The sequence below is a fragment of the Anabas testudineus genome, chromosome 24 (genome assembly GCF_900324465.2).
Source record: "Anabas testudineus chromosome 24, fAnaTes1.2, whole genome shotgun sequence".
NCBI lineage: Eukaryota > Metazoa > Chordata > Actinopteri > Anabantiformes > Anabantidae > Anabas > Anabas testudineus.
The window spans coordinates 2,297,070-2,314,152 of record NC_046632.1 but is presented as its reverse complement, the minus strand read 5'-3'; the positions used below and the strand labels follow the sequence as shown (position 1 = coordinate 2,314,152).

Here is a 17,083-nt window from a genome sequence, read left to right as displayed (position 1 = left end):
AACAACTGTCTGACAAGTGGTTAATCTTTGATAATACACCATCACTTATTGGAATTAGTGGAGAAAGTGCATTATTTTCTTCAGATTGTAGCAGAGGTAAGTTTTGATACATGTAAAATACTCCGGTAAAGTACTTGAGTAGAAGTACTTCGTTACTCGCCCCCTGTGAACGTACTGCAGTTCGCCTCGTGGAGGAGTGCGTCTAACAAGCCTGTACCGTAATTACAAGAATAGACGCGCTGAGCTGACCCGCAGCAGCTTCCGTTATATTAGGAGAAGCGGCTCCAGCCAGATTTATCCTGGGTCTGTGTCTGCTGCCGTGTTGTGCCGTGCCGTGCCGTGCAGGTTGGACTGCGGCTGGACTGCGGAGGAGGAGTTTGCTGGACTCACTTCAGTCAGAAGACATCGTTCGTTTGTGGAAGAGGACCGTTATTAGACTGGATGTTTGTGACATACGCTCTGTAACTTCTCTCTACCGTCATGAACGACGCAGCCTCCGTGTTTTTCCCTCTTTGGCCTTGATTTCTTTCTTTCTTTTCTTTCTTTTGTCCTCTGAACGGACCGCGTTTGTTCGTGCTGCTGCTTTCAAGCTCTCCGTCACACAGGATGTGGTACAGAAGTGATTTTGATGATGGCTACGAGTCTAAAACAGGTAAGATAACGGTCCGCGGTGCAGAGCCGAGCTAACGCTAACGCTAATGCGGCTGTTTAAAGGCCGAGCTCAGCGGGAGTCCAGCAGCTAACTAGCACACGGAGCAGAGACCACGGTGTCCTGCTGGTAGTGGACACCGTGTCCTGCTGGTAGTGGACACCGTGTCCTGCTGGCAGTGGACACCGTGTCCTGCTGGCAGTGGACACCGTGGGACTAAACGTTAGCCCAGAAAGAAACAGAAACTGAGGTTAGTGAAGAAATGAGGGCTGAAGGAGTCAGCGATGAGGTGTCCCTAAGATCCACATCAAATAAAATGCTTATTATTATTATTATTATTATTATTATTATTATTATTATTATTATTATTATTATTATTAAAATGTTGAATAGTGACATATACAACAAATCAGAAAATAATCAAGCTAAAGAATGTAATATCTGATCTGTCTTGAATCACAGAGCACCTCAGTCAACGGTAGTAATAAAACAGGAAACACACGTATTTTAGCAGGTGGTGGAACAAGTACTCTGATTATTTAATTAAGTAAAAGTATCATTACCTCAGTAACAGTCTACATTATAAGTGTTGGTGCATTCATATGTTCATCACTGTAATGTTGCAGCTGCTAATATTTTAACCTTATATGCTTATATTTAATGTACTGCTGTGAGCGTCACAGTGTGGATCAATGAAGATTATAATTCTACTGTATTTATTTACTCTATGATTAATGTAAGTCTGGAAAGTAACAAGTAACTGTAGTGAGTTATTTACTACAACTTAATAATCAAATAAACGCAGTGGGGGTTTGATAGGTGCAAATTAACTTGTTGTTATTGTAGTGTTCTGCCTCACGTTTGGTGGAACCTGTCTGTGGCTGACATAAAGTATTTATATGAAGAAGCAGAAACATGGAAATACTCAAGTAGTCAGTAGAACTCAATATTGTACTTAACTCCACTAATCATTATATTCCTGCACAACTCCGAGCCCCTGGGTGATGTGAACTACATTAAGTGTGCTGAGAATCGTGAGGATATTATTACTACTACTTCATAACTAAGCTGCAGACTCAGATCTTACAGTCTGTATTCACCTGTGTGTTTATACAGTTAGCAGTATGGCATATAGGATTATTTACTGTATTTAGGACTAATCTGGTGGTATGGAGGCGGTGTCATCAAAGTAGTAATCCGGGATTTTGTGTGAGTAATGACAACAGTATTTCTATTTACTTTAGGATAGCTGTGACAACAAATGTTACAGACTTGTTAAATCCTGTCTCAGAGTATTATAAATCGGTGTGGATGGATGCATGGAGCCACAAAGAAACTATCTGTGTAATTTTAACATCCACTAGGGCTCTAGTTTCTGACCTAGAACACACAAATACAAGCAGAAGTCAGTTTTAAAAACAAAAAAAAAGTAAGGTGGTAAGAATATGACTGAATACATTGTGTAATAATTCAAGAAATTCTTGCTTTAGGTTCCAGTAGCGGTGGCTCTCCAGGATGGGTCCCTGGCCACGAATCTGCCTGGCACGGCAACCCCCATGGCCCTGGCAACAGTGTCTGTGGTGGGCGCCGACACAGCACAGTGTCAGACAGCGGTGACACTGGCATTGGCACTTACTGCTCAGACAGTGTGGAAGGTGGGATGCTACACCAAAAAACACCACATTATGAAACAGAAACTTCACTTTCTCGAGTTAGTCATGTGTAGAGTTATCTACTCTGTAGTTATTTTAGGGTGTGAGAAGACAGAAGAGGTTGGAACATGTGTTAATGGTGCTCATAAGAAGTTTACAATTTCACACCCACAGCTCTAACAGTACGGGGGCAGGGGGGTAGATGCAAACAGGCAACAGCATGCAAAAAGAAAGGCAAGTTCAAACCCAGAACTGTCTTGCTGTAAGGCGACAGTGCTTCTAGCTTAGCTGGTCCACCTAAAGTGGAATGTGCACAGCTATAAAACCTTGCTGTGTGCTAAACTGAACCTGACTGCTCTGCAAAAATAGCACAGGTTCACCAGAGGCCTGTATCATGAGGCAAGGTCAACTTAGTCTGGCTGTTGGATCTTCACTAAGACTGACACTACATGAAACTGGATATCACCTGGCTCCCTTAACTCTGAGGTTTCCTCCAGTTATTAGCATGTCTGCGTTGACCATTAGAAGGGACATCATTTCAATCGTGGATTAAATACTGAATGTGAAGGTATTTGGTGATGGTATTTAACCTCTGTGGAGTCTCTAACACCTTATGGGTTGTGGAAAACACTTGTAGGTTGTTGTTCCACTAGAAGGTTAGAGTTGTACCTTATAGGCAATTTGTGCTGTTCAAACAATCAGTAAATGCTTCACACTTGATCTTGTAATGTTCACTAACATGGTTGTGTTGGTGTGGTGTTGTTGATGTACATCTTCCTCCAGATGACTCCAGTTCCAGTACCACACCCCTGTCTTTCCACCCACTCTCTCAGCATCACTCGGGCCAGGATGATGATGGCATACCCGTTGTCCACGTCGCGCCGTCTCCAGCCTCCTCACCCAACACCAGTTTTCGAATACCAGCCTCGCCCAGCAGCGCAGGCCGCTTTAGCAGGTCTTTTCAGCCACTTGTGCCAACTGTGTCTCCTCTCAGTGCACCAAGTGGTCTGGACATGAACGACAATCAGCCCATCCGGAGGTGGTCCTCTCTCACCAAGTTATCATCTGGGACTGATAAGAGCTCCACTAGGACATCTGGCTATCAGTACACCCCAGGTTCACAAGGCTCGCTGGATAGAGGTCTGCGATACGGGTACAGAAAGGAACCCCTTGGTTCAAACGTGGACTTGTATCTGCCTTTATCTTCCTCTATGCTCTGTCACAGCTTGCTGCAGCGGTCACCAGGTGCTGGACCCTGCTATCGGTACAACCACAGCAGTAGATCCACTGGTTTGTCCTCAGCACTATCCTCACCAGTAAAACACAGCAGTTTGGACATGAACTACAGTGCTTTACCAGAAGCTGAACTGTCTCTGGGAAGTGGACAAGTTTATGGGCTCAGCTTACCCGTAAGACAGGCAGACTCACCTCTGGGTCATCAGGCTGACAGGGGCTCCCCAATTCAGCCTGCAGTCCGCACCCAAATGTGGCTCACTGAGCAGATGGAGTACAAGCCCAAAGTAGAGCACGGAGGTGAGCTTGGTCAGATCAGCGGTACTGGAACAGAGGGCTGTGGTGGAGAAGGGCCATCACCATGGCAACAGGGGCATCAGCAGGAAATGGGGCTTAATCAGGTGAGAATATAGAATTACTGATGAACACATAAAGAAGAGAAAGAAAGGAGGATAAAATATTTTACCAGTGAAGATTTTGCATTCTCACACATTTTATCTACTTTGTTACTGTCTATTAGACTGTGGAAACACAAATCAAACCTGCATGTTATAGGTCAATAATTAATAACTACTTTCATTAATCAATTAATTGCAAGTGGTTTCCGATAACTTCATAATAATGTTCTTAGAGAAAAGTGTTTATGTTGATGAGTTGTATTACTATACTTCATATAAGATACTAACATCATTATGTTGTCATGTACTTGTGCACTGTTTGTGTTACCTGATTGAATTACCAGTGTTTGTGTGTGTTACCAGATGCTGATGGGGACCTCCCTTCCTGTCAACACTCTGGTCAAGGTCAAAGAGGGGCTGCTGAGACAGAGAGAACTGGAGATAAATAGGTACTGCAGGATACTGCTCACAAGTCCATTGGCTTTAATTAGCAAGGGAGACTATTATAGATGGAAATATTCAAAATATTTTATAATCCTGCAACGTATAGAGGCAGGTTGTAAATACAGTTGTCCAGAAATTGCCAAGAAGGGATAAAAAAAATTCTTGAAGTTTGTTGATGGTCTAATTAAATTAAGCAAATTCATCGTTGGGAAAAGTAAATGAAAATTATTTTTCTTCACAGCCACAAAAACACTAAAACTAGATCTAACTGTGGCAGCTCAGGGCAAGACAGAGTACTTTGTGGGTGTAGAAGCCTTCTTGCCTTCTTTATGCTGTGGTTGCATGTTTTAGAGTCTTTTGCCCAAAAAGCTCTTTATAGTATAGTGAGCTCTTAAAAGATCTGCTAGTGTTCACACAATCTTTACAGATGACAATCTTTTGTGTGTTTTAGACAAAAGCAACAGATCTTGCAGCTGCATGCCCGGATCAGAGAGAATGAGCTCAGAGCACAGCAGGTCCTGCAGAGCCACAGAGGGTGCTTTGACGATCCCTACATCCTAAATGCTAAGGTAACACTTGTCAGTCTCTCTTGGATGCGCAAAAAATCAAATTCATAACTAAATATTTTCACAATAAAAGCCTGGTTCTGTTTGACCAATAGGATTCAGCACTAAGAATGCCATGCAAACAGTCGCCCGACCGGCTGTGCTGTGATGAAGATATTGGTAGGAGGCTAGCAGTGGCTGAACTGGAGGTGCTCCATTTGAATGAGTTCTTCAAGCAAGTCACACAAAAACATACAGAGGACATGAAAAGACTGGAGGAAAAGGTAGTGAAAGTGTTTTTATACTTTTATCATTTTTACTTTTTAAATGATTTAGTGTACCCAAGATGATGCTGACAGTGCAAGGTGTTTTTTGGTGCCCAGATAAAAACAAGGGATCGCTACATCAGCAGTCTGAAGAAGAAGTGTCAGAGAGAGAGCGAGCAGAACCAAGAAAAACAACAACGCATAGAGACGCTGGAGAAATACCTGTCTGACCTGCCGACGCTGGATGAGGTGCAGGCCCAGGCCCAGCAGGTACTCACATACTGTATGCAAACAATTGAATTTGTGACGAAGCTTTTGATACTGATACTGTGTCATTTGAACAATCAAGTAATGTTGAAATGTAAATGTAGTGAAGTAGAATTAAAAAGCATTTGACTAATTTGACAAAATACTGTCTATGTAGTAGTAGTAGTAGTAGTATGTCATGTTTATAGTCTTGTGCCTTAACTGCAGTGACCCCACTGTGTGCATTTGTGTGTGCTCAGCAGGAGCAGGTACAGCTGAAAGCCAAAGATCTGGAGAAGACCGTTTCTCGGTTACAGAAGAGTGTAGAGGAAGGACACGCACTGATTGATGAGAAAAACATCAAGATCGATATGCAGGCCAAGAGAGAGAAGGAGTTGATTGCATCTGTCCACAGGTGTTTATTGACTGTGACTGTGGCTTTTTTTCTGAAGTTGAAACCTTTTAACTCACAGTTTATAACAACAGTATAGAGTTCTGCTCCATCTAGAATTCCTTTGCATTCAGTCGAATCTCATTTTCCTGTATTAGAGGATAACATGGCTGCTAACACAGTGTCAATAAGTATGTGTCTGGCTGTCTCTCTTTCTCTCTTTGTGACCACATCTCCTCCTGTTAAGCCTGCAGCAGAAGGTGCAGCAGTGTTTAGACGATGGGGTGAGGCTGCCCATGCAAGGCCTGAAACGGCTTGAGGAGGAAAACGCTGAACTTTTGGAGCAGCAGGATGAGAGCAGCAGGGTAACATCCTAAACACACACACACACAAATACTGTATATCTGCACATAAGGAAGAAAAGTCAAATGAACACATTATCTCTTCTCCACACCAGCTGATTGAGCAACAGAAAGAACAGATTGGGAGACTGACCTCACAGCTAACGGTAGGATAACACACACATGTTCACACACTCTTAGGTATAAGATGAGAAAATAGAGATCTGTGCTTTATTCAAATATACCTCACAACCAACCTGACCACATGACTGAAAAAGATCTGTTCTGTGCTGGAGTGAAAGGAAAAAAGTTGAACCAACTCTAAACCAGCACTAGCACTAGCCCTTAACTAGCACCTACTGTAATTTGTGTTGGTCAGAAAAGGTGTCATTGTTATTGGAGGTTGAGTCATGACAACTGGACTTTCCTCAGTTAGATCTAAATGTTTCCCACTAGCTGCTTCAGTCTGAGGAAAGTTGGTATATTTATCCACCCTGGAGAATACATTTGAAGTCTCCTGCCAACTTTCCTCAGACTGATGAAGTGACTTGGATGAGTAGTGAAACTTGTCAGCCTAACAAGAAGGAAGTCCAGTTACCACAAATCAACTTCCCTAAACTGTGCAAATGTAATTGAAATGTGAGCCACTGATGACAACGGGCAATGTGCACATGCACACACAAGTAATGACAGCAATCACACTGTCTGAGATCTGAATCAGGTGTAGGGTCACAAATGAAAGTGGTTGGGATCTGATTTGAAAAAAATACAAATATATTATAGTCTTGATATATAAGCCATAGGACAGACTTGAGTGAATATCCTTTGATTACACATCTGTCTTTTCAACAATAATGTGTAGACAGAAGCCTATAAATAGCAACCAAACAGATATTCATCAAGTGAACCATACCTGAGGGTGACCCTGTCTCGTTCTGCTTTTGTTAGGCCACAAGTACAAGACTGCAAAAGAGAAAAGGCGTTTCTCATCGGCAACAGTTTCACCAGGAGGAGAATCTGGTCTCATCAGTCGATCCACAGGTATCGGTACTACAGGTGTTCACTTAATACCTGATCTGCTTATTAATCAGTGGTAGTTGAGCATTATGCAATGCAATATTTTACATTCTGCAATGTCTTAGTCAGAAATCAAACTTCCACTTACTTACTAAAACATGTGCCTCTTCAGGTGGATGATGGGTTGTCGGCGCAACCTTTGTCCCATGTGGAGATGCCAGAAGTGGGCCGTCTGCTGAAAGAGATGTCCCTGTGTCTACTGGACCTCCAAGCTCTCTGCAGCATCCTGGCACAGAGAGCACAGGGGAAGGAGCCCAACCTGTCTCTACTGCTCGGCATGAAATGTATGTGGACAACACGCGCGTACACTCTCACACAGTTCATCCACTGCTCAGTTCTAGACATTAAACATTTGGTTGTGCTAATGTGGGTTTGTACCCCAGAACTGTCATGGAGTAAAAGAAGGAATTAAAAAAACACTAAATATCATTTTGTCTTTTGTCTATTCAGCATTAAGTGTTTCAGCAGAGGAGAATGACTGCAAAGTGGCTGTGGAAGAAGAACTGAGGTTCAAGCTGCTGGAGGTCGGCCAGCTGAGGAGAGACATTGATGAACTAAGGAAAAGCATGTCAGACCGCTACGCTCAGTTTAAGGGTGACAGCTGTGTGTCCCAGTGACACCCAGCAGCCTCCATCTCTATCATCAGAGAAAACCACACAAGAAATCATTACGTACAAGGAGAATTATAAGGTCCGTCCATACTAAGGGGAGTGATCTTGGTTAGCGTTCACATTTCTTGCACAATCACTAGGACTAAGCCAGAGCTAGACGTAAGCCAGTTTTGTGTTGGATTCTGCCTCACACAAGTTTATACAACATATTCATTATTCATTCATTATTGCTGCTGCTCACTGGCAACTGAACTTGCCTGAAATTCTCAGAAAACTCTCATTCAAAAGGCTTCTTCACTGCTAACTGACACACACACACAGAATATGGAGAGGAATTGGGCATTGTAACTGTTGATTTGAAAAATTGTTGGTGTTTAAACTCAACAACCATGCCGTCCACTGTTTCTATAATAACTGTGTCCTCCAAACCTCATACACACATTTTAAGGCAACAGTGCTTCTTACTGGGGGAAGAGCTGATGCAGGACTACATAGAAACACCAGAGGTTATTGAGCTTACACTTTGGTCTGGCAGCTAGAAAACTATGAGGAGAATTCTGCAGAGTTCAAAGTATGAGTTATAATCCAGCCCTACTCCTTTAAGACAGCCATACTTTATTCTCTAAACTGTCTTCACAGATATGTTTATAGGTGTATTAAACATGTTTCTACTGACAGTGTAAAAGGTGAAACACCTGCAGAGAATTTGCTTCAACTGTGCAGTTCCTCTCCACTCCTTGAGGAGCATTTTGGCTTCAAAAAGTACGCACATTAGCCATACCGAGCTAATAAAGTGATAAGTCAGTGTTGCATTTACAGTGTGCTGCACTGTGTCCACTGGACGCAAAATTTAATGGTTGAAATAAATGGTGCAGGTTTGCACCACTTGCCTGTACGCCATATAGGAAAAGAAAGCCTTCGACTTTAAACCTCTAATGCTACGTTCACACTAACAATGACATGGCAGTGTACTATAATATTAGAAATGTAACATCAGCTGAATGGAGGTCATGCTCCTCTGCTTACACAATTCCATGCTGGGTAAAAACTTGCATATCAAACTCAACTGTTAGAAACTCTTCCATTTAAATGTCTTAACTTCACGTCTTAATTTGTAACGGTTTGGTTTGGATAAATAACTCAATAATGATTTTCATCAGGTGATTAAAAACACACACAATTCAGGAGTTGCTCTAAGAGCAGAAACTTGTAAAGTCAGCATGAGGTATTATTTGCCGTGTCTTGTTTCCTGTCCTTGTTGGATGCAGCTAGAGACGCTGACACAGCAAAGTGAAACAGCACATGCACTTTTCTTGTGTGAAATCAGGCAGGTTAGAGAATAAATGAATTCCACCACCAAGCAAACTAACCACCAAACATTTATATCTGCAAATTGTACTGATTTGTAACATTTAACTTCTCAAACGACCTGTGGATGATTTCACAAGCCACTGGTTGGCTTGTTCCTGTGTAAAAGTTATTCTTTGTATGATCTTCTTTTAGTTTTACTCTATGAATACCAAAGCTATGTTTACATACAGTGTTTGTTTTTTTAAACGGGGGAGGGAGGTATTTGTTCAAATGGCAAATAAAATTATTTTTCTAAACTTCAGAGTATTTGTTGTATGTTGTGTGCACACTACACCAATACTAAATAACACTACAGATGTATTACAAAGAAACCAAATTGGAACCAAACTTTATTTAAAGGCTAAATGAATTGTTTAGGTTGAATACATTAAATATAATGATGCACATCATACATGTGAGGAGTTTTAAGAGACAAACAAAGCACCAAAACAACAAAAAGCAAGTAAAGAAATGGATGTAAATGCTGAATACCAAGGGCTGCACTTAACCTGTGTTGCTTTGGGCCACAACTTTTGCAGTTAGCAGTGGTGACAACACAAACACGAGAGGTGGGCACAACGAGAAGTATTCAACTGAATACGTTTGCATAAAACAGTACATTGGTGAGATCTGTGTCAGGGAGGCGCTGATCACCTCTCAGCGCAGTTTCCGAGTCGTATTCTGCTGCATTCAACTGTGAGGTGTTGCTGGCAAAATACAATTTGTAACAGAACTGTGGCAGCAACACACTGAAGTTAAGAAAGATCCCGTTATGAATAAAATTATAAAACGTTTGTATTCAATTACATGACATCATAGTGTTATTGTGCCCACCCCTGAACGGTGACATGCCAAAATGGTTAAGTGATGGAAGGACATTAAAAGTCAGGACGGGAGAGGGGGTCAACGGGACATCTACCCTACAGTCACCACCTTATAAATAGGATGCAATAGTAGGACAGGGCATTGAGGCCACGCACTAGTATGACAAGACCAGTCACTGAAATAAGTACAATTCTTAATTCAAACGACTTGGGGGAGCATTTGCAGTGTCAGACGCTGAGTCTTGTATCATGCTTTGCTTCAGCATTTCTGCTTTAAAAATATCTAGGCTCTGCTTAAGAGAGACATGTGGCATTGTCTTAACTGTTTGCATTACTAAACGAGCCCTGTGGAGGGCTTTACGACGTGTCAGTGATCCCCTGAATATTCTGTAAGTATACTGCTAGTGTCAAAGGCTAACGCTTGTGTCCTAAAACGTCAGAGAGAAGCCGTTTGCAGCTCTACATGGAGTTTGAAGGTCTCCTATGGAATGGTTCTTGCTAAACCTTAACAATGCACATTGCCTGGAAAAGCCGTGGGATGCAGATACATCCCATTCACAGTCACTGTTAACAAAATGGATGCTCTACGTTGAAAGTAAAAAACAATACATTATTCAGCTGTGTTACATTTTATGGATAGCTAGGGAAAAAAAAGGTTCAGCATTGCACACTTTAAGGTACGTTCACACTGTTGGGGAGTTTAACTAAAAACATGAAGTACGTTCATTCATTTGACTGATAAAATACCACACCCAGAATCATTCGACAGGCTACCTTCCCTCACTTACTCAGAAACGTGTTTCAAAACAGTGCAGTGGTGACAAAAAAGAATCAAGTGTTTCCTCCTTTACAGGAGTTTCCATTTGATATTTATCAATTTAAAGTGAATTGTCATTTTTTTTAAGATTGTTTCTATTTGGAGATATTTGTCTGGCTTCTCTCTGGGTTCTTTTAAGAAAATATGGTCTTGTCTGTGTTGTCAAGACCAGATTAAGACAATAAGAAGCGAAAACCCTCTCCAAATCTTCCTCCCTGATGTCACCGTGTCGCCATGATGGCTTTCTGACATCTACCTTCTGCCGTTTACAGTAACTTTATAAGATAAGCAAAACAATAATAAAAAGTCACTACTCAGTATGACTGCTTCTTCAAACATCTGTACTTACACCCCGAATCATTGCCACATGCCCAGGCTGAACCCCGAAAACCCATAACCCCAGAATACAGAGAGGAAAAAGGGAAAACAAAGGGTTTGTATTGATTTTCCCCTCTTCCTTAGGTCAGAGATTTCTTTGAATCAGTCCTTTGAGTGGGATTTTTCCCACCAATTCTCATTATCCTTCCAAATACCCACTGGTTTGGCTGAGCCTTTAGGAGGAGCAGTCAGTCTCAGGCGGTTTTGAAGGAGTTTCCTCTGAGGGCGTCTCACTGGAGATCCCAGTATCTCCGTTCTCTGCTCCGTTGCTCAGTGACATCTTCTCCAGGGCTGCGGGGTGGACACACATTCATGTGTAATAAACCATAACCACGCTCTTTTAAACATTCAAGTGCTTTTTCTTGGCGACATACCCTGCAGCGATGCCGAGTTGTTGGTAGGTGGCGTCGTGCTGCTGTCCTCCAGTTCGTCCAGGTACAGTCGGTAGCGGTGGCCGCTGTCGTCTTCGTACTCCACGTTCTCGTCGTCGCTGTCCACCTCCGGAGCCACGTACACCACCTCGAACTCTATCTGTCCTCGCTGACACAGACAACCAAAATGAGCGCTGCAAGAAACGGTGTAATGTGTGTGAGCGCGCGTGTGTTTGTGTGTACACCTGTGCTACCTGCTGAGACAGAATGGTGACAGCTTCCTTGTGTTTGGCGTCTCGCAAATTGATGCTGTTAACAGCAAGGATGGCGTCGCCCACGTGCAGACCTCCACATCTGTCCGCGGGCTGACCCAGGTGGATCTCTGAAATTAGAATGGGAACGCCGTGCTCCTTCCCACCCTGACGAGGAAAGACGCAAAAGAGTTACAGAGCAACACTTGGCCAACTTTCCATTGACTTTCCATTACAGTAATGTGAGAAATGTGCTCAACAGAAACAAACAAACAAACAAACTGACGGTAATGGAGATTCCCAGCCCCTCGTGATCATCTTTGACTAGCACCACCTTTCTGATAGGGCCCACTCCCTGGGTTTTCTTCAGCACGTCTGGCTCCTGGAAACACAGTAACAAATGTGAAGGCACAGATAAAGACGCATCAACAGCTTCAGCTACGGTATAGCTTCACACTCACGTGCCCCACAGGAGAGGGAAGAGGTTTCTTGGGATCGTTGCGTCCTCTGCATGCTCGGATGACAGTCTTATGGCGGTGAAGGTGAATCTCTGCCTCCAGTTGGTTCCACAGCTTGTCATGTGCTGGCCCTTTCATGTCACGGCCCAGTAGCTGGATCTGCTGCACCCTGAAACATAAACCATTCTGCTGTCAATTAAACATTCTGAAAGTCTATCTGCTGTTTTCTGCTCATCTAAGGAAACAGTTTCCTTGGCAACGTGAACAAGAACTTCGCCCCCTCCACCTACCATGGACAGCTGAGATGTATGCCCAGTGATTCAGTGAAGTACACTGTGTTCTAAGACTGTACCTGAATCTTATTCACAGCTTTTGGCTGCTGCTTCAAACACTGTGGGGATGGAGGTGTGATGGGTGGTGTTCCAACATGTATTTTAATGTGTCCAACAAACTACACTGAAGTTGAAGCCTGCTATTACTAATCCTCAGTTGGAGAACTGCTGTGAACTTCAACTCCTTACCTGCCAGCAAGTTCCTTGTCCAAGTATTTGGCAGCGAGTCTGGCTCCATAGACTTCAGCCTGCAGTACTGCCATGTGCCTGCGGAGGGCCTCATTTTCTTTCTTAAATAGCCTGGCTTCTGCCTCCAGCCTTGCCTCTGCCAATTTCTCCTTCTTACTGGCCTCAAGTTCCTGTTCCTAGCAAAGCACATCACATGTTAAAACCACATACAAAACAAGCATTGTCAGCAAGTTGAGTGGATAATGAGCCAATACCACGGTATCACTTCCCATCAGTTGTAATTTACTTTACACATATGTCAGAAATATAAATGAATGTACATTTTAATCTCAACTATATCTATGTATTAGTGCATAACCCCCAAGGAAGCAAATCCACAAGAAAAAAGGAAAAGTGATGTGAACAAACAGCGACAGGTGAAAGCATAGTAGCACATGAACATACACACTTTGTGTGAGGGATTGCAAAGCTGACCCTGTGGATCTGCAGAGAGAAAACAAGGCGTGGGGGTGTGTGGGCCCTAAGTCGTAAGTAATTATTCCAACTGTGGTTTATTTCTGGTTCAGAAAATAGCATGTGTAGGTGAGAAACCCCCCGTTACCTACTGCAGGCAGAATGATTTGTCAGATTCAAATGATTATTCTAATATTCAAACATAGTATGTGTATCAAAATATTACTCTGATTCGTTCCACCTATTCTATTTATTATTCTGTGATAACCTACTCATAACCCTCATATGCTGTGATCCCAGTTCAGGAACAGCCTGATTTCAGTGAGGTATTGATATACTGACCTGTACTTGATCTGATATCCTCCAAAACCTCAACTTATTACCCACATGTGTCCTTTGTGACTGACTGACCTAGATGAGCAACTACAACAACAAATGTGTCACAAAAGTGCATCCGTATATTACAAATGTGATCCCTGGACAACTCTGTGTCTGGCTGTAGGAAGAGAGCTAGAGTAATAACTAGTTATGTCTAGTGTAGCTGGTACAAAAGCTATATTTAATCCTTTTTTTTGCAAAACACACCCATGCACAAACTTACCATCTGTTCCAAAGTTGGTGCAGGCTTTAGGGAAAAAGAAGCAGAGGAAGAACAAAGAGAAGTTAGAGAAGTTCTAATTTCAGGCAACAGAGATTGTGAGTATGTTGAATTGAATACAAGTGGCAGATATATTGGACAGCAATATGCACATCAGGATCAGGAGGAAAATAATTCACTGAGAGCACCAGAAGTCATTGGCAAGCAAGGCAGAAGCAGCCCAGGACCCAGTTCACACAGACACAACCACACACTGAAATTAACTTTTATGCTTCCAGTTGAGTTTTTCTAGTCCGGTGTAACTTCACCGACTGCATGTTGCATGACACACACTGAACACCTTTGTATTCTAATAACAAAAGCAGGAACAGCAGTTAGGATAATGGATGGTTTGATTTTAACTAGCAAAACCTGACCGGAGCCTCAGAGTGTGACCACATCTACGCCAAACCTCGACTAGCATGTTGTATTTCACATCTGAACTAACCTGAATCCAGCGTGGTTAAGTATGTGTGGTCCTCACTACGCTTAAAGTACCCTGAATGCTTTTCTTTATGTATAACTTTAATCTACTCATTTTGAAGTATGTGGACAGCCTCTCCTCCTGTCACCTACCAGTCGGCCTTTAATGGTGTCAGAGTCCTCAGCCTGTCCTTGCTTGGCATGGAGCTGCAGCTGGAGAGCGTGAAGTTGCAGGAGCTGATCGTGGACTTCCTTTTCTAGTGCGGCCCGCTCTGCCTTGGCGTCAGTCAGCTCAGAACGTATGTCCACCAGCTGAGCCTGGAGTCGAGTAGGTGGAGGGACAGACATGAGAAAGAAGCAGGGTGATAGAGTAGAATAGAAGAGGAATACATGTCTGACATGTCAGCTTGAGGAAATATTAAATAGCATATGGATAAAAAAAGTGGAGTAAAATGAGTAAATATTGTTTGCAATGATCATCCATTGTCTTCTCTTAAGGCAGTAAAACCAGTGTCTCTTGTATGTAGACTGGGATGACCTCAGGTTTTTTCCACAACATCACAGCTTATTTACTGTTGAGAGCTACACTATTTTTGATTAAAAAAAACAAAAAAAACTATGACTCTGCTTTAGTTTTAATTATAATAATAACAAAAGAATAAACCAATAAAGTTGTTATTCGTGATTATATCAACATCATTTCAACAGTGTAGCTGTAACATCTGTTGTCTGCAGCTTTCAGTCGTCTCTGTCCTGCTATTATTGACTCTGCCGCCCCATCGACACACTGACTCACCCTTTCTGACAAACTGGGAAATTTATGGGAAGTGATGCTCTGCAAAAGGCACAATAAAGTTAGATTTTGGGATAAACAAATATTTTATGTCAGTAGTTTCAAGATTTTACGGTACCTATGTTTAAACATTGTGAGTGGGATTATGAATGGGGTTTTTGAGATGTTCTGGAGTCACTTCAGTTCTGTATCATCAGACGCCCAAAAACCCCTGACCACAGAAAGTTTCGAAACAAATCAGTGATTTGCCTAATCTTTAAGATGACATAAGGCTTCAACCTACTACTGAGAATTCTGTACATAGTCAGGGTGTACATAGTTATGCCTTTATAACCTGAACTTACAACAGACTCTAGTTTATTTTGAAAGCCACATTTCTAAGTTGCTTACAGCAATCTCAGCTAAATCCTTTAAAAGGCTGTTGTGACAACAAGCAGCTGCTGACGCCTTCGGCTCATTGTGATCAGCTCTGTGAAGGTTTTAATGCTATTATTACAGAAGTGGAACAGTGACATTCATTTAACACATCAGCACCTAGTAAGAGTTTGGATCTTCAAGTATCATTGCATGAAAGTGGTCACGATTTTCCCCGAAGAGCTGTTGTAGTGACACATACGTGGCAGGAACATAATAACAGCAGTGGCACATGCCAGTGTTTTACATGGCATACACAGGTGTTACAGATCTACGTGTAACCACGTCAACTGCTGCCAGCCAAAAAGCTTCTGTAGCTAACTGCTTACCATGTTCAATAGGCGTCTAAATATTCCTCTAACGTAACAAGTTTTAGTATTCAAACAACATTAAAGAAACTAATTGAGTATATAGAACCTAACCTTATGCAGCGAATCTGGTAATGACCGCTAAAGTTAGCTAATGTGTTCTACTCGTGTTATTAACTGTAACTACGCGCAACTGTCGACGCATCCGGCTGTTGGTCATAAATTGACGCGGTCACTAATTACACTGCAACACCAGTCAAACACTGAAGGCATTGTACTAACACTAACTCAGTGATATTACAGTGTTACTGCGTCAGTAATATCGGCCTGCTAAACATAACACATAGGGTGTTTGTTTAGCAGGCCGTTTAAACAAGTGTAGGACTTGTTTAATCCACAACCAGCAACGTTATGTAGGTTGGCCTTAAGAGAAGTGTTGTTAACGTTACCAACAGAAGAGTAACGTTACTTTCCATTAAAACCTGCCTAACTTACAAGTAACTACAGTGTAACATTACCATCACGCGATGGTTACTCACCTCTAGTTTGTGGTTAAGCTGAAAAACAGTCTGGGTTTTGTGACACAGCTGAGCGAAGCAGGAGCTTAGGCTGGTCATCTTCTGACGACCCTCGTACGTGATGTCGACTTGATCTGGGTCTATTTCTCCGAGCAGCAGGTCCACGTCCACAAAGGCCTTGTCAAACTCTTTCTCCAGCACTTCGAGCCAGCGGAACATGGACATACCGGGGCCGAGGCCCGTGCTCTGGCCCGCCGGGGAGCATCCAGCCGAAGCAGACATGGCTACCTGAGTACAACAGAGCCCGACCGTTAGCGTTAGCTTACCAGCTAACTTTGACGCCGAGTAGCGTTAATTTGTTCGTTCTCTATTAACCACTGCTAAATAACTGCGAAACCCGATCAATAGATAGAGTATTGAGTTGGCATAAGGGAGACTGACAAAGTGCGATTAGTTATTCTGGCCAAAAGAAGTGCCAGACCAGGAAGTCCCACAGCAGACTGACGATTGCATCTGTGATGCAACTACTACAGTCTGTGTGACAGGGGGAAGCAATGGATAGCAGAGCTGCCGCCTCCTCTTGACGTGTGTAACTGCACAGTTACAGACCTGTGTGTGTGTGTGTGTGTGTGTGTGTGTGTGTGTGTGTGTGTGTGTGTGTGTGTTCGCTGTAGTAGCTGCAGTACAAACACTTGAGTAAAGTAAACGTGCAAA

General features: G+C 42.6%; 2 protein-coding genes across 5 annotated transcripts; one reads left to right on the top strand and one right to left on the bottom strand.

Moving 5' to 3' along the window:
* The first annotated feature begins 78 nt into the window (after nt 1-78).
* cep85l (centrosomal protein 85, like) lies at nt 79-9,465 on the top strand. Of its 2 annotated transcripts, none has more exons than XM_026340908.1 (13): nt 79-652; nt 2,140-2,304; nt 3,085-3,935; nt 4,296-4,381; nt 4,828-4,945; nt 5,038-5,205; nt 5,305-5,457; nt 5,697-5,848; nt 6,072-6,189; nt 6,282-6,332; nt 7,114-7,206; nt 7,355-7,526; nt 7,693-9,465. In XM_026340908.1, the coding sequence occupies exons 1-13, from the start codon at nt 607-609 to the stop codon at nt 7,857-7,859; spliced, it is 2,340 nt and encodes a 779-aa protein (XP_026196693.1). In that variant the 5' UTR covers nt 79-606; the 3' UTR covers nt 7,860-9,465. The 2 variants fall into 2 exon arrangements, with proteins under 2 accessions (XP_026196693.1, XP_026196692.1); XM_026340907.1 differs by having other exon boundaries at nt 82-652; nt 5,694-5,848.
* A 70-nt stretch (nt 9,466-9,535) lies between these two features.
* On the bottom strand, nt 9,536-16,881 carry gopc (golgi-associated PDZ and coiled-coil motif containing). 3 transcript variants are annotated; one of them, XM_026340909.1, is made up of 9 exons: nt 16,391-16,881; nt 14,490-14,654; nt 13,878-13,901; nt 12,824-12,999; nt 12,306-12,471; nt 12,131-12,226; nt 11,848-12,012; nt 11,597-11,762; nt 9,536-11,513 (listed from the first exon to the last, which is right to left on the bottom strand). In XM_026340909.1, the coding sequence occupies exons 1-9, from the start codon at nt 16,649-16,651 to the stop codon at nt 11,398-11,400; spliced, it is 1,335 nt and encodes a 444-aa protein (XP_026196694.1). In that variant the 5' UTR covers nt 16,652-16,881; the 3' UTR covers nt 9,536-11,397. The 3 variants fall into 3 exon arrangements, with proteins under 3 accessions (XP_026196694.1, XP_026196696.1, XP_026196697.1); XM_026340911.1 differs by lacking the exon at nt 13,878-13,901; XM_026340912.1 differs by lacking the exon at nt 13,878-13,901 and having other exon boundaries at nt 12,824-12,993.
* Between the last annotated feature and the right edge of the window lie 202 nt (nt 16,882-17,083).